This window comes from Vulpes vulpes, chromosome 2 (assembly GCF_048418805.1).
Source record: "Vulpes vulpes isolate BD-2025 chromosome 2, VulVul3, whole genome shotgun sequence".
NCBI classification, from domain to species: Eukaryota; Metazoa; Chordata; class Mammalia; order Carnivora; family Canidae; genus Vulpes; species Vulpes vulpes.
Window position 1 is genome coordinate 144318522 of NC_132781.1, and position 24485 is coordinate 144343006.

At 50.7% G+C, this 24485-nt stretch overlaps 1 protein-coding gene across 5 annotated transcripts in view; it reads right to left on the reverse strand.

The window, feature by feature from the left end:
• Positions 1-346: 346 nt before the first annotated feature.
• Positions 347-24485, reverse strand: part of NOD2 (nucleotide binding oligomerization domain containing 2) — a 36672-nt gene continuing 12533 nt past the window's right edge. For 3 of the 5 annotated variants that reach the window (XM_072750260.1, XM_072750262.1, XM_072750263.1), the window contains 9 exons: positions 18141-19956; positions 13688-13771; positions 13402-13485; positions 11056-11139; positions 9121-9204; positions 8292-8375; positions 6693-6776; positions 3143-3226; positions 347-1639 (listed from right to left, as the gene is read on the reverse strand). In XM_072750260.1, the coding sequence (XP_072606361.1) occupies positions 1567-1639; positions 3143-3226; positions 6693-6776; positions 8292-8375; positions 9121-9204; positions 11056-11139; positions 13402-13485; positions 13688-13771; positions 18141-19936 (2457 nt within the window). In that variant the 5' untranslated portion in view covers positions 19937-19956 and the 3' untranslated portion in view covers positions 347-1566. Of the gene's footprint in view, positions 1640-3142; positions 3227-6692; positions 6777-8291; positions 8376-9120; positions 9205-11055; positions 11140-13401; positions 13486-13687; positions 13772-18140; positions 19957-22937; positions 23044-24485 lie in introns of all 5 variants that reach the window. The other 2 variants (XM_072750259.1, XM_072750258.1) reach the window with 1 other exon arrangement.

The window sequence follows — 24485 nt, forward strand, 5'->3', positions numbered from 1 at the left end:
CCTTCTCCATCCCTCCCCTGCTAAAGACTCTTGGAATCACTGGGAGAGAATCAAAGGAGGCCCAAGGACCTCCTCACACTTGCCATTCAGCCATGTGGGGCACCACAAGGCTCCTCCCTGCACAGCCTCAAATTTCACGCAGGGTTAAACCTTCCTGAGCCGAAGCCCAAAGGGTTTTGTTTGCAAGCCCATTTCTAAGAATTGCCTTTGCCCCAAACAATACATTTTCTGCTCAAAACAGCATTCTTCCCCCTCTAAGTAGAAAATTGTGCTTTATATTTGACAACATTCAGGAATGTTCGTTTTTTTTTGTTTTTTAATGTTTGGTCACAATGAAGACAGCTTTGGGGACTCCACAGATTTCTTCTCTGTGACTATTTACAGCATAACATTCATGGTTGTGTTTTTTACAAAAAAAAAAAAAACAGAGTGAATATAACAAAGCGGTTTATAAATATTAACCAGTTTTCACAAATAATAGTGTTTAAATAATAACACTTGCAGAGCACCTGAGTTTACAGAGGTTGAAGCCTCACGCATCATTTGGAGAAAATGCAGAAAAACACGTGCCTTGTAAGGAAAAGGCTTTGATTTTGCCCCTGTATACGTTTAATCCATAACTTTAAGTCACATAACACTGGACCGTCTCTTATGCATGTCTTTTGGAAGTCGGCTGTCAGAGTCCAGCTCCCAGGCATCAACGGGAGACCTGGTGGGACTGCTCAAAACTCTGGCCCAGACTAATCTAAAAACTACATTCTGGAGGGGAGTAGTTTCCAAAGGCTTAACTGAATGAAGACTAATTGACTTCACTGGAAATGGAAGTGTGTGTGTGTGATATCAGTGTAGCGTGGTCTTATTTTTCTTGACAATCCAAAATGTCTTGGGGAACAAATGGCTATCGTGTGTCCCCTTTTAATAATGTCTTAAGTGTTAGGAAGGACGGCAGGTAAATTAGAGCCCTTCCCACTCTGCGCAGGTGTAGGGGTGGGGGTAGGGGTGTGGTGGAGGGAGGCTCAAAATATCAAAGCTGACGACACAGGTATTCTGAATCCTTACTCACAAAGGAAGTGCCAGGTGCAGGGGTCCAGGATGGGTGGAGGGACAAGAGGTGGGGAACAGCCTGAATAGATGACGACCCACGAGTTAAGACAGCAGAAAGCTGCTTCCTGACTCCCTCTCCTCATTGTGAAGCAGGTGGAAAGGGGCCTCTCATATGGATCTAGGTCTCTACAGCAACAGGCACACAGTGATGCAGTAACACCCATGGGCCCCACTGACCCACGTCAGACCAGCTGCAGGTGGAGAGGAGCTGGCCCTCTTCTGCATTCCATGGACGGAATCTTGGGAACAACTGGATGTAGAAGTAGGCTGCAGAAATGTCCATTCTGAGGGGCACTGTCGCTCCTTCTTCTGCCAGAACAAAGATGACCCACTGTGCCAGCCCTGCCCTGGGCAGGATGCAGCTCTGCGTGAATGGGCTGCTGCCAGATGTAATCCAGCTTCTAGGACCCACACCCACAGCCTGTTCGCAAACAAACTGAGATAAATGCTGGCCCCCCGGCTTCAGAGCAACAGTCTGGTGTCCCTCTGGCTGAGCCTCTCCATTTCCTCCAAGGAGAAAGTGTTGCCTCGGAGCCTAAAGGGGGTAAAGCAAAGAGGGGTTTCAATGAGCACTGAGCCAGAGGGGTGCTTTTCATTAGAAGCCGCTACTTTCTAAGCCCCAGGCCTTAATGGCCTGGCCCCTTGAGCCCAGCCGCAGCCTTCCCATGTGGGTGTTAGCTCAGTCCACCGGTCCACCAGGTGGCTCGTGAATCACTGTATGTGATGAAGCAAGCCTCCGTGACTCTGCAGAGAAAATCCACACCAGACCCAGCCGGCCCCGACTCCCCAAGGCCAGCGATTCTTTTTAAGGCAACAGCAGAATCCATCAAGAATGCAGTGAGCAAGCCGTGATGCCCTCCCATGCTCTGCCAACAGGCAGCAAATAACATCAGAACCCTTAAAATATCAACCTGATCTTGGCTTCCTTCCCCCGGGGACATAGAATGTGACATTTCCTATAACCATGCGATGGTTTAAAACAAATGCAAAAACAAAAACCCACACACTGCCCAGGCCCTGAGGACCTCATGGCCTACAGGGATTACACAATCATCCAGAAAGGAAAAAATCTCTTCCCAGGACAGACTCCTACAAGTCTTTATTTTTAACTTCATCCTGCGATATGTATTGTTGCTGCTGCCTTGATAGGATTTTTGAGGGAGAGAGCAGTCAGTCTGCATATGCAAAGCAAGGGTCACAAGCTCGCAGGGATGAGACAGGTAATATGTAGCAGTCCAAGTAGCCGGTCCAAGACGACAGGCTTGGTGGCTGTGCTATGGTCAGCATGAGCCAGTCTGCCCAGCTGAGTGGGATCAGTCCTTCTCTACTCTGCTTACTTACCAGCATTTTCCGTGTAGGAACCCAGAGTTGGAAGCTTTTAGGAGAAACCTCAAAAAAACAGATTTCCATGGGGAAATCTCCTACTTTTAAAAGGCTGGCTTCCAGCCCAGAGCCTGAAATGGGTATAGCGGGACATTCACTCTTAACATGTTAAGCCAGAGGAAATCTTTTTACTAACTCTGTGAGTGATAAATACATCCCTGGAAAGAAGGAGGATCAATCTCTCAAGTTGTGACTCACTGCTTTTTTCAAATGCATGAAGGAACATGGCTTTTAATTATAAAGATCTAGAAACACTGTGCAACAGTACCTGCCTCCCACTGCCGATGTCACCTCCATCCAAAGGCTCTGATACAACAGCCTTGATCTAGGAAGGCAGGTGTAATGGCCCCGAGTTCTTGTGGCCCTGTCACTCATCCGCCACACCCCCTCCTACACTGTTACCTGGAACTGAAGTATTCCTGAATACTCAGGACTTAAAAACAAATCACTTAAAAAAAAAAAAAACCCACTTGGTCCATGCTTGGAGATATAAAAACATCTTTCCCAGAGAGAGATTAGATCCATTGCATGCAGAATGCTACTGAATGTCAGGGCCCAGAGGGAAAATGCCCAGGTATCCCTCTCTCCTGGCTCCATTTTACAGATTGGAAAAGTGAGGCTCAGAGAGGTAAAGAGGCCTGCCCAGGGGCCTTACCAGACTTCCAGGATGGTATCATTCTTTTCCAGGGCCTGCAGGAGGCTTTCTGCCCCAAGGTAGGTGATGCAGTTGTTGGACAGCCTAGAGAGTAAGATGGACAGGTGAGCTTCAAGGATGCTTGATTCTCCTCTTGGGCCTGTCCCATTAAAGGAGGCTCTGGGAGTTGGCCAGCCTACAGAAGCCCACCTGTCCCCTTGACATGTCCCTCTCCTGTCTGTGATTCCCAACGAGCTCATCCACAAAGGCTCAAGGCCTTAAGGGAAATTCACCCTTGTCCCCTCCGCTATCCACAGTCATGTATCTAATTAAGTAGCTACTGCCTTAGGAAGTTGCTATGGCACGGGGGTTAAGTATGTGCATTTTACTTCCTGGGTTCCAATCCAATGTATTCCATTTCCTTTTTGATCTCAGGCAAATTAGTCCCAATTGCCTCCTCTGTAAGACAGACCTACGAAAGTACCTACCTCACGTAGTCTAAGAATTAAACAAAAGGATGGCATATTCTGTGGTACACTGGGCACCATACTCAACTGAAAGGAAATAATCAATGAAGAGTAATATTTTCATCTGGGGGGAGATAGGGGAGAACAGGGATATGGATTTGAGAAAATACGAGGTTGGCAATTGGGCGGGGAGAAGCACCTGGTCAGGGACAGCAGGGGAAGAGCCATCACCCCATGCTGTCCTTTAGCTCATAGCCTGGCTCTTGAGACAGCTCCACTACGTACATGTCTGCCCTCCATGATTTCAGGAACATCCAGGAAGCTGACCCTAAGCTAGTACTAATAATAACAACAGCCAATATTAGCTAAAATCCTACTACGTGCCAGCTTGATACCTCTATCATTTCAGTGGTGCTTGCAACCCTAAAAGCAGGGTCCTTTTTACCCCTGTTTACACTCAAGGTTATTTGAGCACAAATCCAAGGAGAAATGGTGGGTAATTGTGGAGCTGGGGTCCAAACCCAATCCCTCAGAGCCCACACATTTAAGCAATGTTTGGCAGTCACTCTGCCTGGAAAAAGAAAGATGTGGGGGGATATATATATATATGAATATATATGAATATATATATGAATTCATATATATATATATATATATGAAGCTTGGTTTAAAAAAATCTTATTCATTTATTTGAGAGAGAAAGAGTATAAGCAGGGGAAAGGGGAGGGACAAGCAGACTCCCCACTGAGCAGGGAGCCCAACTTGAGGCTCCATCCCAGGACCCTGGGATCATGACCTGAGCTAAAGGCAGATGCTTAACTGAGCCACCCAGGCACCCCAACAAGCTTGGTTTTCATGGGGAAACAGTGAGGGATGCTAGAGTTCAGTAGTGCTTAATTATAAGACTCGAGGCTAGGCAGCGTGGGACAGCCCCTGCTGCTATTACCTGGCAGCCCTTGGGGTCAACTGGGGTAAGTCTGCAACGGCGAGGGAGGACAAACGTGCCATGTCCACACTCGGTTAATACTAAACCAGGTACTGCCAAAGGCCCCGGTGTGCAAAGCCTGGCATCCCAGCTTAGACAATCCAGGCATCACCCAGGCCTCCCAGCCCCATTTCACCCAAATGACGAGTGGAAGTGTTTTCCCCAAACATTTGGCAACTTCCTCGCCCCTGCAAAGCAACACAAACAAGTGTTGCCAGAGTGGATGGCGGGCTGGCAGCAAAGCAGACACTCTCCTAGAGGCAGCTGTCTGCCTGCCTCTGAAGGCAAGTGTTTTCCCTGGGGCCACATTTGTCAGGGCAGATGCCACCCTTCCTGTAGCACAAGGAACCATCTGATGATGCCCTGACATCCCTCTCAAGTGAGACCTCTGGCACCCTGGCAGGTGTGGCACCAGCCTTGGGGAGCCCAGACACAAGCCCATGATGATCACTAGCTGGGCTCTTCCTCACATCTGCTGTCCCTCCCTGACCCTGTGGCCTGGGAACCTGCCCACTGAGCCCACTGAGCCCGCCAGCAGTGGTCACCACAACTTCCACCCAACACTGCCACCATCCAGCCCTCCAGCTCCTGGACCCTCCACAGAACCTCCAGCCAGCACCTGCCCACCTTCACCAGCCTTCTCCACTGCCACCAGCCTGATCCAAGTCTCCTTCATCTCCTGCCTGGAAGACAGCAGGAGCTCCTGACTGGTCTCCCCACTTCCATCTTACCCCTCTCGCATCTGTTCTGCACAAAGCTGCAAGCATGATCTTTTTATGATGTAAATCAGATTATGTTACTGCCCTGATTAAAATCCTCCAGAGGCTTCTCAATGCCCCTAGAAAAAAGCCCCAAATCCTTCCCATGGCTCTGCGGCCTATGTGGCCTCCTTACCCTGCCTCTTTCTCCCTCTACCCTTCCCTACCTACAGTCTAACCACGCAGGCCCTGCCCACTGTTCCCAAAACCCCCAAGCTTGCTTCTGTCTCAGGGCTTTTGCACTTGCAGTTCGGTCCACCTGGAGTGCGCGGTCCTGAGACCTCGACATTACAAGAACAGTACCTTTCCTGTTATTCAGGTTTCAATTTCAATGCCACCTTTTTGGAGATGCCTTGCCCAAACACCTGCAACCCTGCCCCTCCAGACACTCCCTGACACATCTCCCTCTTGAATTTTCTTTGGAGCCTTTATTATAAATAATCTTGTATATCTGCTTACTTGTTCATTATCTGCCTCTCCCCCTAGAATCTAAGAGCTAGGGGGCTGAGGCCTGTTTTGTTCTTTCCACCACTCTATCCTCGGGGCATCCAACAATGCCTGGCATAGTGAGTGCTCCAGAAATATTTCTTGCATCAATACATAAATGGATGAATGCACGCATGGATGCACAACAAAGAAATGAATGAATGCACACGTGAATAAATGCAAGCACGCCTGCCTGCATAACACGAGAGAAACTAAAGATGATTGGCAGAAGAGGTCTGCTGGAGCCAGAGATGGCCCCCTGGAAAGGGGGCGGACATGTCCCAGAAGCCCCATTAGTAGATGCCATCAGCAACCCCCTACGCATGTGCTCAGGTTCCCCCGTCTACCTCTGAGGGCTGCTCATTGGGAAAACCTCTGCTCTCTGCTACAGACCCCAGGAGCGTGCTCAGCTGTGTGCAGGGCAAACTGGAAGTGCTGGAAGATTCATATCCCCACAGGCACACCAGTGAGGACAGGCAGTTAGTGGATAAATACCCCTGCTGCCTCGCTCCCCAGTTGGTTAGGGGCTCCTGGAGCCTCCCAGCAGGTCTGAGCCCCAGCTGCCTTGGGTGATACCCCGGGTGATAACTGCTTGATGACACACCTGTTACTGTCCCCACACCTGATACTGGGTCCCTGTCTTCCCCTACATCATTTCCGTGACCTCTCACCACTGTGTGCTGGGACCACCTCCTGAGTAAAAAGCTTGCCCTGGAATCTCCGTCTGTGCTTGGGAGGAAACCCTGACACTACTGCCAAGTCACCCTATGGGAGTTAGCCAGGCAGGAAGCTGCCCACATACACCCCCTCGCCCCTCCCTGCCCCACCCCCACCGGGCCCATCATTATCGTCCTGGTTCCTGCCAGGCTCCTTACTTCAGAACTTTCAAACTTGAATTCCTCTCAAGTCCTTTGGCCAGAGAACACACACCTTCATCCCGGAGATGGTTCTCCTCCAGGCTGGCAAGAACAAGAGAGAAAATCCAGTTGATGTGGTAACATTTATTATAGAAGAGGTAACATTTATTATTCTAAGAATGTACCTGCTTGCTCCCCCAGTTAGAAAAATCCAACATCTGAAAATCTGAAATGAAAATCTACAGTTACAGATAAAGTGAGAACTGGAAGAGTAGGGTATGAGGGTTTTTAATTCCAGGGGTGTCTTTGGGAGAGAATTCACCCCAGGCCTCCTCTACATGAGAGGTTTCCTCCTGTCCCAGGGACTGAATATCCATGTTCCCTTTCTTACTATTGGAAGTCTCATTCCATTTGGGCAACCATGGGCTTGGGTGGGGGGAATAAAGCTGCATTTCTCACCCTCCACTCTGGCCGGGGTTGGCCAGTAACATCTACTCAGCTGTGAACCCATAAGGGGAAATTGGCAGATGGGGGCCCTGGAAATGCTCTTTAAAAGAGAGAGGCCTCGCTGGCCTGTACCTCCTGCCCTTCCTGGATATACAGACTGAATGTGGGGACACAGAAATACTGCAGGTACAGCGGCCATCTGGGACCAGGAGGCACCCAACCAGGACAGTGAAGCCACAGACATGTGAAGGGACAGAGACAGTATCAGACCCCTGCTGGCCTCATGGAGCCATTACACTACCCCATGCGGCCTGCCGGCAGACCGGCTGGACGGGAAGAAAATAAATCCTTTACTGGTTTGAGCCACGGGACATGGGGGGTTCCCCCGCCATCATCTGCAGCCTAATGTATTTATAACCAATAGACCCACGGGGGAGACATGTCTCTAACAAGAATTTCCAAGTGGTAAAGCCCAAGCAGGACATAATCAATGGGACACTGGCAGAGCCAGGGGGCCCTGCTGACAGCCAAGGCCACCACAATATCCATTTTGTGACAATGATCAGGGGTTTCAACATTTTATCTCCCTGACAGAATCAGGGACTGCCCAGAACATGTCATACGGAGACCAGACTAGAGGCATCTAAAGGACGGGAAACTGAGAATCAGTTTCAGGTCAACAACGTAAGCACAATTTATGGTTCCCCTTTACAGTTCCTCCAAACCCCACTCCACCTTCCAGGGTGACCCTCACTCTACTCTCTGGTGTTCTTGGGCACTCAACTTGACTTAGAAATAAAACATTCTGATAGAGTAACGTATGCTTTACAGTTGGAAGCAGTCATCCCTCATTTTATGGGTAAGAAACCCAGGATTCACAGAGTATTATATGACTTGCCAGAGATCACAGCAGGCCTTGAAGCTCAGCCAGCTTGATTCCAGACTCTCTGCTCTCAACCATCATGCCGTATGGAGGCAGTATACAAACCCACAAATACAATTACCCAAAAAGAATTAGGACCTTCACGCCAGGCTCGATAGGCTTCATGCCACTTGGGACACAGAAAGACAAACTCAAAGGCCAACCGCTCAATTATCCACTCCTGTTTTATCTGCTTCCACAGATGAGGCCCGGGAATAAAGAAAGAGCTGTAAATCCCCCCAACTCACCAGAGTTCTTCCAGTGCCACGTTCTTTTCCAACATTAATGCTAAGGCTCGAGCCCCGACACTGCCAATGTCGTTTCCCACCAGGCTGAATGGAATCAAGGAACAAAAACATGTCAAGGCACAGAGGGTCCTCAGAGATAAGTTAACCCAAGGAAGGCAAAAGGCACAACACCTAGAGCCCAACTACACCGTGGGTGTCATTTCAGACATTACTAATTGACCACAGTGCTCTTTTTCATTCAGCCCAGAAGCAGCCTTCAACTCCTTCTTGGCATGATGAATAGGGGCAGCCACTATTCATGGATTGCTGTTGGTCCTGGAGATAAAATATATCTGATCCAGCCACAAATCTTCAATTTACAGATAGGAATCAAGACCTTTTTTATGAATTTTTTTGGTTTTATTTTTTTAGTGAGAGTTGAGAGGGAAGGAGGGGAAAGAAAGGGGAGGGTAGAGGAAAAGGGAGAGAGAGAGAGAGAGAGAGAGAGAGAATCTCAAGCAGACTCCTCCCTGTGCATGGAACCTGATGTGGTGCTGGATCCCAGGACCCTGAGATCGTGACCTGAGTTGAAATCAAGAGTCAGATGCTTCACTGACTGAGCCACCTAGGCACCCTTGGGAATCAAGATCCTCGAGAGGAAGAAGAGACACTCCAAAGTGACCCAGAAAGACTCAAATGTCCTGACTCCAAAGCTAAGGCTCTCTCTTTCACCCCACTGCCTAACACAGCAGGGTAAAAACAAAGTTCAAGCAAATGAAGGACTTCCCAAACTGACCCAGGCTCCTCCCTCCTGCTGGCTCCCTGTGGCCAAACAGACCCAGAAGCTTACCTGAGCCACCTCAAGCTCTGGTGATCACCCAAGGCTTCAGCCAAGGCCTGGGCCCCCTCATCACCCACCTTGTTGCCCCAGAACCTAAAAAGGCCAACAAATTGGGTCAGTCAGTAAGTTACTGCTATATGTCCTAGACATGTGTTAACAGTGCCCTTCCTCTCTGTGTCCCAGACCAGGGGGGCAGGACCACCCAATTCCAGAAAGGTCTCAGTGGGTCTCCTAGGTCCCAGCAAAGTGAACCTGCCTCCCCCTTTTTGGAGGAACAGCCAAACTGCACTCATATTTTTCAGTCAGGTTTACAGAATAGTAGAGGCCCACCTAGCACATGACCTCAGGCTCAGGGAACTCACTCTCAATGGCAATTCACACAGTTGTGACATTTTTCCTGACCAGATCTGGTCAGATCTGCTTCCTGGGAAACTGCTACCCTTGGGGACCACCTGAAACAAGTGTCACTCTTTTTCTACAAGCCAGCATTCTCTCTTGCTCCTCCCTAATATCCCCTATTCCTTCATGGCATCAAACTCCTTCACTTCCAGGGTCATCTCCCTCAGACCCACTTGCAGTTTGGATGGATGTTTCCCTTTGCAAAGGTGGCACCCAGCTCATACCTTGCGGCTGGGCTGGTTTACACATAAGAAGTTCGCCTGGACCTGTATGTGTACAAGTGAGCAAAGCTGGTCGAGATATGAGGTTCACTGCACTTTCATTCATTAGGTAAATGTTTATGGGGTTCTGGCTATGTACCAACATGGCTCTGTGCCCCAGGGAGAGAGCAAAAAACCATGTAACAGCAAAAAAACCTGAACCCTAAGTGTGCCTCAACATGAGGCCCTTCAAATAGATGACCGCCAGCCAGCCAGTGGAATACTAAGCAGCTTGTCTCTGAAAAATGAAGTCATTATGGTACGAAAGATATATTGTTAGGCAAGAAGGAAAAAAACAATACTCAGAACAGTTTGGATCAGACAATAGTAACTGGAGGTTTTAGCACAGTGCCTGGTCTAGAAAGGTGCCTTAATAAACATGTGTTGAAAGAGAACACCCCGCATATACCAGTTGTGAATCGAGCAGGAGAAAGCTTAGGGGGGCTGGGCCACCCTGGTGCTGGACTCCATGCTGCTGATAATGCAGCCTGGAAAAGGTGCTGACCTTTCAAGCAACATGGTCCCACTCTGGTTCACACGGAGCTTGAGGGCAGCTTGCCTGCCAGTGAAATGGGTTGAGTCTTAAGGTTAGTCTGTCTTCCTACAGTCTTGGGTTCTCAAACTCCCATTTCTCATCAAAGGGACCATACTTCACACCAGGTGAGAAGGGACAGGAGAGGCAGCTGCCACTGTGGGGATGGTCACTCAGCCCAGCAACCAGAGGACGCCCCTCCACCCCCACTCCAACACTCTCTGGGGATCTGTGGTCTGTGGGACTGTCCTCCACCCTGTGTCTGAATCGCTGCCCTCCCTGAAAGGCCTGGCAGTCCTGCAGCAACAAGCACTCTGAAAGACCTGGTGAAGCCCCCTTCCCTCCCGGGGCCACCTGCATCTCCTCTCTGGCTTCTCGTCCTCGGCTGCCGCTGCGTATCCTCTGGGGGGACTTCTTAAAATGCCTGATTCCTAAGCCCCACACCTCAGAGTGGGGCCCAGGCAATGGCATTCTTCAGAAGCTCCCAAGTAGTTCCAATGTGCACACCAAGGGGAGAAGCATAGCCCTAGCACCAGCAAGGACTGGAGGGCTTCCTTTTACCTCATGGGCACTGCCCCCCAACCCCCCACATCCTGAACTTCCTGTTTGTTGAGTGAAAGGCAATCACGAAGCAGCCAAGGGCCACCCACTCTCTGCCCCTGACTCTGGGGAACTTCCAGCTGAAACATTTCACCCACCTCTACATCCCCCAACCTCCCCATGCGGGTCTCTCTGCCCCAGAATCCAACCTACCCCAAGAACTGCAAGGAGGTGTTGGCTCTGAGCCCCTTGGCCAGCGCCTGGGCTCCTGCGGCAGTGATATGGTTATTCCCCAGCCTGGAAGGGAAGGCAGGAGACCAAGTTAGTGAGGCACAGGGAGATGTGAGTACCCAGAGAGCCCGGGGCTGGTGATGGTGGGAAAGCATGTCCCAGACACAGAAACACGGAGAAAAGCTTTGAGGACCTCTCTGTAGGATGCAGATGCCTATTCTCTCCCTCCTGCCCGCCCAAGAGGCTCAGTGTGTGCTCTTCTAGTCCTGCTTGGGGGAACCTCCTCAGTAATGATTCCTGCTCCCGCTACTTCATTTCCCGGTTGCAAAGGGAAAGAAGTGGGGAAATCTATTTTGCAAAGCTGCGTGACAGGTACAGGCAGGAGGCAAATAGGCAGGTGTCTCAGGAGGTGGTTTCCCCAGGGGATGGAGGGTGAGTCACTCGCACACCTTTTCCTCCTGTGTCAGCCACCAGCTAGTGCTAGGCTCTAGCTCCCCTGCAGCTTTCCTGGGCCCCCCACTGGTGCAAGGAGCATTCTCCTGTTCCAAAAGAGGGCAGACCGACCACTGGGAGAGGGGAGGGGATCCTGCTGAGCCAGAGCTGGAGGCAGGAGGCTCCAACCACATCCAGATACCTCAGAGAGTTTCAGAGAGCTCCCCAGAACTCTTACTCACAGCCCCAGGCTTCCTGGAATGGATAACACACTTTCCTCTTTTTAGAGAACTTTCAGATCCTTGAAGCCTTGAAGCTACTCTAACTCACAATGTTGTAGGGCAGGTCCCATTATCCCCTTCGAGAAGGAATGTGGTGGCCTCTCATACCTCTGACCACACAGGCCATGTAACCAAGGGCCCCTGCTGCCGTGCTGGGAAACACAAGGTCTGTCTGGAGGCCGGCTTCCCACAGGTGGCTCCAGCCAGCGACAGGGAGACTCAAGATGCTGCTGGGCCAACTTGTCTGGAACTTGCCACCATCCGTGCTCTCAGAACTGTACTGAAGGCCACGATGCTTCCTCCCAGCCATCCCTGCTTCCCTCTCCCCCTCACTTAGGGTGAAACCTGCCCAGCAGCCCGCTGACGCTCCCAGCCTCCCCCAGCGCCCTCCCCCAGTGCCCCTCATAACCATCTCCCCCCAACAAATTTCTTGCGCATCTAATCCCTCTTCAGAGGCCTGAACTCCTGTTGGACAAACATACTGAGAACTTGCTTGATTATCCACCATCTTTTAGCCACTGCGCTCCCGACATAAAGCACTGACTCCATTGTGCCAGCTTTCTATGCAGGTTATTAACTCATTTAATCATCACAACAACCTATGAGGACGCTGTAATTACTATCTGCATTTTGCAGAGGGGAAACAGAGTCACAGACACTGGGCTGACCCACGGTCACACAGCAAATGAATCTCAGGGACCTTGGACCCAAACCTCGATTGGTCTGGCCCCAGAGCCCCATGCTCTCAACGATCCTGCTATGCTCGTCCAAAACGCAGGCCTCAAGTTCTGAGTGTGGCACCTTCTCACTACCACACAGTCCTCTCTGGGCACAGCAGAAGCGGGTCCTTCGTACAGCGTTGCACCTCTGGGGTTGGCTGCAGCAGCTCTGCCTGAGATGTGCTATGTGGTTAGCAATGCAAAAATGGCAGCTCCTATCCCCAAACCCAGCCCAGCAGGTAGGAAGAATGGATGAAAGCAAGTGTTCGCTTTGCCTTCTCTCACTGCCACATAAATCCAGGAGACAAGATGATCCCAGGGTTAGAGAGACACAGAGAGAGAGACAGAGTGAGGCCACGCCAAGCCAGGGGCCAGCAGGAGAAGTGCCGTAATGGTGTCAGATAGGAGAGAGACTCCAGTTGAGCCAGGAGGACCAGGAGCAGCAGAAACGCAGTCTGGGCAGACTGGAGTACAAAGCTGGCACCCACCAAGCAGTGAAAGGACCGTCTGAGAGCTTTTCAGGGACTGGCTGCCACTGCTGCGGTGGCAGGTGACTGCTGCATGCCTCCGCCCACAGCACCCGCTCAGTGTACATCAGGGAGCTCAGTAACCCCAGAGAGCTTGTGACACTCAGACACCGGGAAGGAAAAGGTCCTGGAGACCCTCGTCAGCCCTGGGGGCTAAAGCCCAAAGGGCAGGCAGCCCTCAGCAGAGCCAGTCCGGAGTCTGCTGGGATGTCAGAGCACTGGCACAACCCTGCTCCAGGGAGATGCCGGCCCCATATGCAGCCAGGAGATGGCGAGTCCAGTAGAGGCCAAGCCAGGGCCCAGACCAGACCAAGCTGCCTCAGCTGCACAGAAGACAGCTTCCAGGGAAAAGGAAAGCCCCGGGCTCACCTCAACGCCAGGAAGTTCTGCTTGCACGCAAGGAGCCTCGCCATGGAGTGTGCACAGCCATCAGTCAATTTGTTGTTGAACAGCCTGGAAAGTTCCAAAAGAGAGGAGCCGTCAGTCAGTGACCACCCGAGCCCAGGGTAGCCGGGTCCCTCAGCACAGGAACTGCCCGTACCTCCGACCCTGCAAACATCCCCAGCCCAGCTCAAAGCTGCTGCCCAAGTACCATGACCTGGAGAGTGGCTGCGGGGACGCGAGGCCCAATGTCTGCAGCCCCAGCCCGACTTACGCTAACTTCTGCAGCTGCTCGCAGTGCAAAGCATGCTCGATGAGTTTACAGATGCCTCGGTCTGAGATATTGTTATCTCGCAAGCTGAAAAAAGACAAAATAAATCAATCTGAAAGTGGAGCTGATGGGAGAAAAATCAAATAAACAAGGCCCCCCAAAGAGACTTTCATTCATGCCCTAAGTGCCAGCATCTGTGTGTTTGGAAAACACCTCAAGGATTGAGCACCTCAGAAAAAGAGGAGACACCCCCATTCCTGGTCAGAAAGCTGATGTCATGCCCTAGGTGGGGGACAGCTCAGCCAGCAGGGGCCGAGAGCTCCTGCTAGAGAACACTGGCATCCTCGGGGGTCACTGACCTACTCTGAGGCACTGTTTCCAATTTTGTAACATAGAGTGGATCACCATAGCAGCCTCACAGAAGGTTCCGAGGTGGGATGGTGTGTTGGGAAGTAGCCAGTACGCCCGCCCCCTTGGGCGGGGATGGTGGGTACCTGATGGTAGACCAGTTAGATAAGAGTGGCCAAGACTCTGGAAAACCAGCATGTGGGCTGTGGTTAATGACGTCCTGCTGTCCAGCACTTCACCCCAGTGACGTCACTCCCACAGGCAGACCCTGCCCAGCACTCTTCTCCCAGACACACCTGATCACAAGATCTTCAGAAAGCATCTCTAAAATACAGATTCTCGGGCAGCCTGGGTGACTCAGTGGTTTAGTGCTGCCTTCAGCCCAGGTTGTGATCCTGGAGTCCCAGGATCGAGTCCCACGTCAGGCTCCCTGCATGGAGCCTGCTTCTCCCTCTGCCTGTCTCTCTCTCTCTCTCTCTCTCTCTCTCTGTCTCTCATGAATAAATAAATAAAAATCTTTTTAAAAGATTTTTTAAAAATACAGATTCTCAGGCCTCTGCCCTGGAGCTGGCAATTCTGTATGTGTGGGGCGGGGCCCAGGGATCTGTGTATATTACCAGCTGTGCCCCGGATTCCTCATTTTCAGGACACCGGGAAGACCCTAACTTAAAGCTTAACAACATGGGCTCTGGAATCCCTCAGTGGAAATTCTGGTCCTTAGCAGCCCCTTCCCAGCTATTTGCTGCTCCCTTCATCTGTAGAAAGGAGGGGATGGTCTTTCCAACCCTACCTGGCTCTGGAGAGTAAAATTTAAAGAGCCAGTGCATAGAAAGCCCTGAGAGCACCTGGCAAAGGTAAAAGCTACCTGGAATCACGACTGCTCGACTGCTCGCATGCATGGAGCACCTGCTGTGTGGACACTAGACTTAGGGACTTCTCGATAGTAAAGGTATTTAGTCCTCACAAAAGCCCATCACATAGGTACTATTATGATGTCTATCAAAGGGAGGAAATTGAGGCACAGACAAGTGAAGTGGCCGCACCAAGGTTGCACAGCGCCTAAAGCATCTGGCCCGGGAGGTCTGGCTCCAAAGCCCACCCCGAAGCATGGCACATCTGATGCCTCTCCCCCAAGGCCTTCTACAGGCTTCGAGAGCTGTGATTTTCAGGCTGCAGGTCAGCGACCAGTAGGCAGGTCAGGAAACCGACTCTGAAGGTGCTAGCAGCATTTTTAGAAGGGAAAAAGAACAGTGGATGGCATAATGCATCACGGTTTACGCAGCAAAGTCATTCTGTGAAGCTTCTGTTTCAGTTTTAGATGCCTGTGTGCCTGCTTGTACCTTCTCTCTCACGCTGGGTCACAGTCAAAACATTCTGAAAGCCAGCACCCTAGAGTCAGAGCCAGGGCCTGAAGAAACCTGTATGGGGGCACTTTGTAGACAGGTTTCCTGGGGGCTGAGGGTTTCTGTTGGCATGGAAACATTTCAAGTGGGAGAGGCAGTATGGCTCTAGGGCAGAGGAGCCCCCCTTGCCAGTCTCTGTCTCTCTCTCTTTCTCTCTCTTACACACACACACACAGGAAATGCCCAAGCAGCAACCTACGAGTCATTTCCCCTCCCTCCCACTGCTGGCAATTTCGGTATAGAGAGCTCAAGGCCTTCTATGGCTCATGGAAAATCAAGCTGGTTCCCACAAACCTCCCGAGACCCAGGGACTGAGGATCCCTGGGGACAGGCCCTAGAATCTGCATTTCCACAAGCTCCTTTGCACCTATAGGCCAAGCACAGGAAGCAGACCATCCTCTGAAAATAGAGACAGACCTCGAGCCCCTCCCCCAAACAGCCCTCAGCCACATCCTGGGAGTGACCTGGGCTTTTCTGAGGAGAGGGGGTCCATTCATTCTAGGGATGGACTGGTCTGTAAGGATCACCCAGGCCAGTGGTTCCTGACCTCTTGGGGCTCGAGGACCCCTTTGGGAACAACAGGTCCACTATTCAGAGAAACCCATGTTCATATTAATGTCAGGAAAATGTCTCACAGACAGGTCTCAGGCTTCCTGAGTGAAAATATGGTGTTTTGTCCTTCCTGGGGAAATAGAGTATGGTGCAGGCCATCTTCTGTTTGCCGGGCCAGATCCACTTTCCCCTCTCTACCTGGATCTCTGTCCTGAGCGGGTGATGCCCATGGACTACAGCAGCAGGCATCCTGCCCTGGCCCCCTGTTAGGTGGTCAAGGCAAGAGCAGGAAGGGGAGGCAGGACCAGGGTTTATTCCCACACTCTCCCAGCCCTCTGCAGCCTCAGTTCCTATCAGGCAACCTTCTCCACACCTGCCCCCCAGCTCTGCCCCTCTAGGTCTAAGGAGAGACAGCCCTCTTCCCACCCCCACGCCACAGTCACTGGCCCCAGGACCCTGCACTGTCCCTTCTCGCTCGTCCTTACTACTGCTCAAGCCTCTGTAAACAGTCCTTTTACTAAACTCTCTGCAAATCACCCAACTTAAATGTGTCAACTATTTCCTCTGGATATTTTCATAACATATATTATTTATAATATCCACATTAACTATGTGATGTATGCTACATGTTATTATTACATTATATCTATAAACTTACAGCCATGGGCCTTACAAAAGGGATAACACAGGCCATCACAGTTTCTAATAGATACGCATATGTTTGGGGCATCTAGGTGGCTCAGTGGTTGAGCATCTGCCTGTGGCCCTGCAGCTGGACCACAACTCTGTTGGTGACATTGGCGTGGAGCAGCTGACCTGAGCATGGCTCAGGTCATGATCCCGGGTTCCTGGGATCAAGTCCCGCATTGGGCTCCCTGCATGGAGCCTGCTTCTCCCTCCGCCTACGTCTCTGCCTCTCTCTCTCTGTCTCTCATGAATAAATAAATAAAATCTTAAAAAAAAAATATGCATATGTTTGTTCCAAAGAGAAAAAGAAACCTTGCTGCTCTGCCCCAAGAAGATATACCATCCTAATATATTCAAGGAGAGGCTTGTTTCTTGTTGAGGGCCAAGTAAGGGATAAACCAAAAGCCCCAGAAGGCTGGGAGTAGATTTTAACTTTAAGTGACCCCTTCTGCTTTCTGAGGTTTTAAATGGGGAGGAGGACATCCCCCTTTCAAGGCAGGAAGGGAAGCTGAGGAGCCTGAAACATGCTGGCTGCTAAACCCTCTGTTCTCATCTGGCCCAAGACGTGGAGAGACCTCCACAGATGCTGGAACAAATGTTCCAAAGAGGGGAACCTCACACCTTCAGATGCAGTGCTAGAAGCAGTACAGGTGACAGCAAAACCTCATGTGGATGCCACACTGCACAAGGGATGAAAGGGTAGGTGCAAGTCTGCAGCTGCTTTCTAGCTCTTGCATCCTGACATTCTCATCTCATTGGGATTTTAAAATCTCTCATGGGACACAAGTCACCTTTAAATTTGGGGTGGTTCCTAACACGCACACACATGTTTGCACAAAACTCTGCATGTCACTTCAAGGCCCTCATCGAGCTTGAAACCTAGCCACAGGCAGGTTGCTGGTGGGAACAAGGACCTGGCACCAGAAAGATATGATATATTAATCCCAGGTCTGCCATTTCCTGTGTCACTCTAAACCAGTCACTTTGTTTCTCTGGGCCTCAAACGAGGATCACGGGGAGAATAATGTCCCTGCCAATGGCCCAGGGCGTGTGCAGAGATTAAAGGGATTAATTTCAGGTGCCTGGGTGACTCAGTCGGTTAAGCAACTACCTTGGGCTCAGGTTGTGATCCCAGGGTCCTGGTATGGAGTCCCACATCAGGCTCCCTGCTCCATCTCTGCCTCCCCGCCCCCCCCCATGAACAAATATTTTTTTTAAATTTTTTTTAAAAATAAAAAAATAAAGGGATTAATTCCAGGAAGTGTGTTACACAGCACCTGACACACAGGACACTCAATAAACCTGGCTGTCGCTGTGGCCATGAAGCTAAGGCCCAGACCAGGGAAGGGGTGGCAGCGGGGCTGGCTCCAGGCCGAGACCCTGGGAACCCAGCACCGTGCTCCCACCACGCACCTCAGTGCCGGCCTGCCTACCACACCCCGCCAGCACTGCCCTGCGACACTCACTAAAGAGCCTTGCAGACACTGAGGCACGGCAGCAGCTGCTCCACGCCAATGTCACCAACAGAGTTGTGGTCCAGCTGCAGGGCCACAGGCCGCCGGAGGTGCCGCAGCACGAAGGCCAGGGCAGCGCACTCGGGGGGGCCCACGCCGCAGAACGTCAGCTTCAGGTGCCCCACCGTTAGCCCACGCACCGCCTCCCGGGCCAGCCGCTCCTCCTGCATCTCGTACAGGCTCCGGATGAGCCAGAGGAAGCCGGGCATGGCGTGCATGCTCTTGGCCTCCCCTGGCACAGCTGGTGGGATGGAGCGGAAGTGCTGGTGGAGGCTGCGGGACAGACAGCCCTGGGCCCGGCCCTGGAGCCGCAGCAGGGCCTCCTCATTGGCCTGGCACTCGGCCAGCAGGCCCCGGTGCTCCCGGGACAGCAGCCCTGCCAGGAAGGCTGCCGTTATCTGGAGGTTGTGCGGCTCAGCCTCCTGCAGCAAAGCTGCCAAGCTGCCCTCCTTGCGCTCTGAGCGCGGCACGCACGTTGTGGGCAGAAGCCTGGCCAGCAGCGAGCTGCGTGGCCCGTGACAACTGAAGAGTTGTCTAAGCAAGGACGGTGACACGTCAGTGCTGAGCACAAGGTACAAGGCTGCAAAAAAACACTGGAAGGTGATGTGCAGGAATTCCAGGGGGGTGGTGCTCCCAGGCCCCACGCTCTTGGCATGCACCAGGAAGCCAAGAGAAATGTCCTCATCATCAATGTGTGCTGCCTGGAGCTGCTTGGCGGAGAACACGTAGCAGCACATGCCCAGACCCCAGAGAGCCAGCCGGCCCAGGTGCAGGAGGGTGGGGAGCCTGCCTCGAAGCAAGCGGGATCCCAGACTGTGGGGGACGGAGTCTGGCGGGGAGGCATGCAGCAGAAAATGCTGCAGGATCAGCAGGTATATGTCCGTGGAGGTCTTTGGGGACCCCCCGCCATGCAACAACAGCTCCTGGTGGCATTTGGACACCATCCATGAGACAACAGGAAGGTGGCACAAACCATGCAGGGCTGAGGTCGTTTTGAGCAGGCGGATGAGGCGGTCGGCCACCCCTGGCTCACGGTGGCACTTCCTCAGGTACAGCTCAATGCCCTCTTCCGAGAAGCCCTTCAGGTTGATTTCCAAGCGCAGGTACTTCCTGAGTAATGCCGACACTGCATCAGGACGGCTGGTCAACACCTTGCGGGCATTCTTTAGCAAGTTGCCCTGCAGAAGGTTGAACAGCAGATTCTGGACAGATGTGGGGTCGGTCGGAGAGCAGTGACGCTCATGATCTGAGAACCTGAACCTGAACTCATCAAAGCCATCGAAGGTTAAGAGGACACGGTTGGGGTGGTCAAGGAGGAACTGAAAGACATCCTGTTGGCCAAAGTCAGGCCAACAGCAGTGTTCAAAGAGCAGCATCTGCACAGAGAGCGGCTTTGCCACGCACTGCAGCTGCCGACAGCTGAATGGGAAGACAAAGAGAAATTCCTGGAAGTCACGCCCTGCAGCCCACAGCAGGTGCATTCGCTGCAGCAATGTGCTCTTACCACTGCCCGCCTCACCCACCACCAGCACAGTGTCTGCATCTTCATTGAGGTGGCCACAGGTACTGAAGAGTTCCTCCAGGCTTAGGGTAGCAGGGCTCTTCTGCGGGGATCTGGCCAGACCCATTTCTGTTCGGATCTCCAGAACATTCTCTGTATATATTTCCTCCAGGCAAAGATTCTCTGCCCCATCATAGGTGCTCAGAAAGCGAGACTGAGCAGATATCGTGGTCCTCAGCTTGGACATGTACTTCTTACATGCGGCATCTGGAAGACCGAAGAAGAGGCCAATGAGGTAGGATGGTGAGCAAGACGGGACCTGAGGGGGCTGCATAGGGAAATGTGATCTTAGGCATGGAGAGAAGAGCCAGTGCTTGGGAGTTATGGCTCTCCACTTATAAGCTATAACATTCCTAAGCCTGGGATTCCCCACTGTGAAGTGGAAAAATGGTGGTCTCTACCTTATAGGGTTTACACGGATCAATTAAGATAATTCATGTCAAGTGCTTCATTCAGTGTTTAGGCATTTAGATTAAATGTTAACTAGTGGTATTATTATTACTACTGACATCAAGAACAGCTGTAAATTAGAAGGAGCACCAGGCTAGGATCAGAAGACCTGCATGCCAATGCCCATCTCACCATACTGGTTAGATGGCCTTAGATAAGCCACTTCACCACTCAACCTCAAACACAGGACACACAGGACACTCAATAAACCTGGCTGTCGCTGTGGCCATGAAGCTAAGGCCCAGACCAGGGAAGGGGTGGCAGCGGGGCTGGCTCCAGGCCGAGACCCTGGGAACCCAGCACCGTGCTCCCACCACGCACCTCAGTGCCGGCCTGCCTACCACACCCCGCCAGCACTGCCCTGCAACACTCACTAAAGAGCCTTGCAGACACTGAGGCACGGCAGCAGCTGTGTCTTTCTAAAGAAAAACAGGTGTGAAAGCCTAGCAGCCCAGTTTCTGAAGTCAGATATGCCTGGGTTTAAAAGCTGGCTCTGTCATTAGCCTGCACAAGTCACTCCTTTCCTTTCCTTCCTACTTACTTAGCTCCAAAATTGGGGACAATCCATACCTTGAAAAGACTGTTACAGAAAGACATGAGATAAAATAGAATTTAGAAGAATGTCTGACATGTGGTAAACTCTCAAAAGATGGTATTTATAAAAAAAAAAAAAAGATGGTATTTATTATCATGATTACTAACATGTTTGGTAGGCACAACAGCAGCACCATGTCTTAATCCTCAGGATCTGTGAATATGTTACCTTACTTGCAAAAAAAGGGACTAGATAGACGTGATTAAACTAAAGAGACAGGGACATTATCCTGGATGATCCAGGTCGACCTAGCCCTGTTTGGTCTCAGGGTCACCAGGGTGCCAGGGTCAAGCACTTGGACAAGAGTCCTGCATCCAGATTCACTTCCCCATCTCCTTCATGTAACCCTCGGCAACCTTCTTGCGCGCAGGGTGTGTCCACAGGGCTGCTGTTTTTTCTTTACCATCCTAATAACCAATGTGAGCAAACCACTTTCTGTGTCAGGGCTCAGTTCCCCTTTTAGGGAATGGGGAAGTAGTAGTCCAGAGCCCCCAGGGTGGGGGGGACCTTAGAGCATCATGGCCTCACTGTTTCCTTTTTTTTTTTTTTTTTTTAATTTTATTTATTTATGATAGGCACACAGTGAGAGAGAGAGAAGCAGAGACATAGGCAGAGGGAGAAGCAGGCTCCATGCACCGGGAGCCCGACGTGGGATTCGATCCCGGGTCTCCAGGATCGCGCCCCGGGCCAAAGGCAGGCGCCAAACCGCTGCGCCACCCAGGGATCCCGGCCTCACTGTTTCCAAACAAATATTCAAAGCTAACAAGTAATTCTCACAGAGCACACAATATCCCAAAGCTATATTTATGGTCATCCAAAGCACCTGCCCTGTGTTTGTGTTCCATCTTCTGTTCTCAGAGCTGATGATTATCACTGCTCTTAATGCCCTCTGGAGATACCAGGAGCCCTGAATGGATACCATAAAATATACACTTTCCTTTCTAATACCCTGAGTTCTAATGCAGGTTTTCCAGACACCACCACCAATATAAAATTATCCAAAAAAAAAAAATCTGTCTCATTTTAAAACAGGCATACGTCAATTGTCAATTTTGGAATGGTCACCCTGGGGAATCTGACACCGTGTCATAGAGTTACAACACATGAAAGCTGGCTGTGCTTGATGATGTCAACAGCAAACTTTAACCAAGGGCCAACCCAAGCACTGTGCTCTGTGCTGCGGAGCCCCTGCTGGGACACTGACGTCTGTGCTCTATTCTCAGGGAGGTGGTACACACCAAAGTGCCAAGCACTGGCTTCTGGCCATCCTTCCCACAGGCATGCTTGCTGCCCAGAGGGTAGAGCCCAGGATGGTAAATCTACCTGCCAGCACCACCCACAACTCGGGGCGGGGGGTGCCCACTGCCAATAAGCAATCCCTACAGAGATGTAGGAGTGAGATATGCCAGGCTTGCGCCTTCTCTTTACAACTGACAATCTCTTCTCCCAAGAAAAGGAAAGCATCAGTGGAGACAGTATAAAACCAGATCCATCCTCCCACCTCGTTGCCCACCCTCCTTGCCCCAGTTTCCACCGTAAAGTGGAAAAAAATGACACCGATTTGTCAAGGTTGCCACAAAGGACAGATATTGTGAATAAAGCACCTGGCAGGATGCCTGTGATGTTCTAGCTGTGGTATCCAAGCCCCCACCACCACCACCCCACACGATTCCTGGGTTGGGTTGCTGACCATGTGCAATGAGAGATACCACATTATCTAAATCCATTTGGTCCTGGAGTTTCTGATAGTGAGTAGCTAAATTACAGAAATCAAGAGATAACAACCCTATCTCAAAAGTGGATCCTTTTCAGGACAGATAATAAGAGTTTGGCTAGCGAGGAACAGCTGTATTAGCTTCAGTGCGCAGTTGGCTCCAGTTATCACTGTGCAGCTCAGGAAGTCATAAAAGCTAACCCTAATATTACACATGATAATCCTTTCAATCCTCCCAATAGCCCAGTGAGTCAGTGGTGCTGTTATCCTTGAAATCAGGAAACTAAGTCTTAGGGAGGCTTGCACAGCCCGTAAGTGGAATTCTAATGGATGCATCTTGCTCTGGAGTTTTGCTCTTCACTGTGAATCCCTATAGCCTTTCTTCCCCTTTCTGATGAACTGAGAACATATATATGCATATATATGTACCTTCAGAAGGCAGGGCCAACGGGACTGGCAATTCCTGAACATGTCGTAGAAGGAAGGCAGCCAACCCATTTGCCTTCACCGTGGCAAGATCGAGGAGCCTCCTTGCCTATGGGGAGATCAAGAGTCAGTATCTTTCCAGAAAGGCTGGTGGAGATGAAGTGGGAAGGTTTCTACCGATTACTACAATTTCATCTCCTTTCCACCACAACAAAAGGACAGAAAAACACCCAAACAGCAAGATGAGTTTGAAGAAGTCACCATGGTGTTGCATGGTACACACCTACCTGGTCTGGCTCCCACTGAAACAGGAAGAAAAAAAGACATATATCTATAAACCTGCAAGGATAGAAAAAACAATGCTGGATGCTAGAAATCGTTTGGAAGAGAGATGATTTCATGGAACCCTAAGGCTTAAAATACCAGCACGAGTCTCACATTTTCACAGTTTCATCTCCAATCTGAACAGCTGCCCTGAAACTTGGACATACACATCTAAAACTGCCTACCCACCATCGCTACTTAGATGTCCCCTAATCACCTCCCACTTAACGTACCCAAAACCAAACTCATAATCTACACCCACCCCTCAACTTGCAGCCTTCCTCCTTCCAGTTAATGTCAACTCCACCCTCCACCCTTCCACTTGCTCAGAATGACCCTTGAAGTCTCTCCTCTGCGATCCACCAACAAATCCTGTTGGCTTGAATGCATTTTCAGAACAGCACAATAGAAGGATAATGCAAGACACAAATACCAGAGATGTATTTGTAATTTTGAGTCTTCTAGTAGCCATATTTTTAAAGTAAAAAATTAATGAAATCAATTTTAATCATATACTTTATTTAGCCCAATAAAGCCAGAATATGACCATTTCAACAGGTAACCAGTATTAAAAGATGAGATATTTTACATTATTTCTTTCATATTAAGTCTTTGGGAGAGAATCCCATGTGGACCAGCCACATTTCAAGTGCTGAAGAGCCACATGAGGCCAGTGTCTACCATACTCAATGCACAGCTAGGGAGCCCTGCCACTTCTTGTCACCTCCTCTATGCCACCATCCAAGCCAGTATCATTGCTCACCTGGAAAATAGCAAAGGCTGCCTAACTGGTGTCCCTGCTTCTGTCTCTGTCCCCATAATCTATTCTCAACACTGCAGGCAGAGTGTTATTCTTCAAAAATAAAAGCCAGATCATACCTCCCCTGTGTACAAATGGCCCAACACCTCCCTTATTTTCTCAGAGCAAAAAGCCAAGTTCAACAGTAAGGCTCCAAACAGACAAAAGTACTATCTGTGACCATCAGGATTCTGCTTAGCTTCTCTGCCCTCACATCCTATTGCTCTTCCCCAACTCATTCTACTCAGAACACCAGCCTTGGGTTCTCTGGAAATATCAAGCATGCTCCCACCTCTGGGCCTTTGCTGGGGCTGTCCCCTCCTCAAGGCCGCCTGGAATGCCCTTCCTCCAGCTATCCACATGACCCATTCCCTCACCTCCTTTAAGCCTTTGCTTAAATATCACCTACTTGAGAACTCCATGACTAC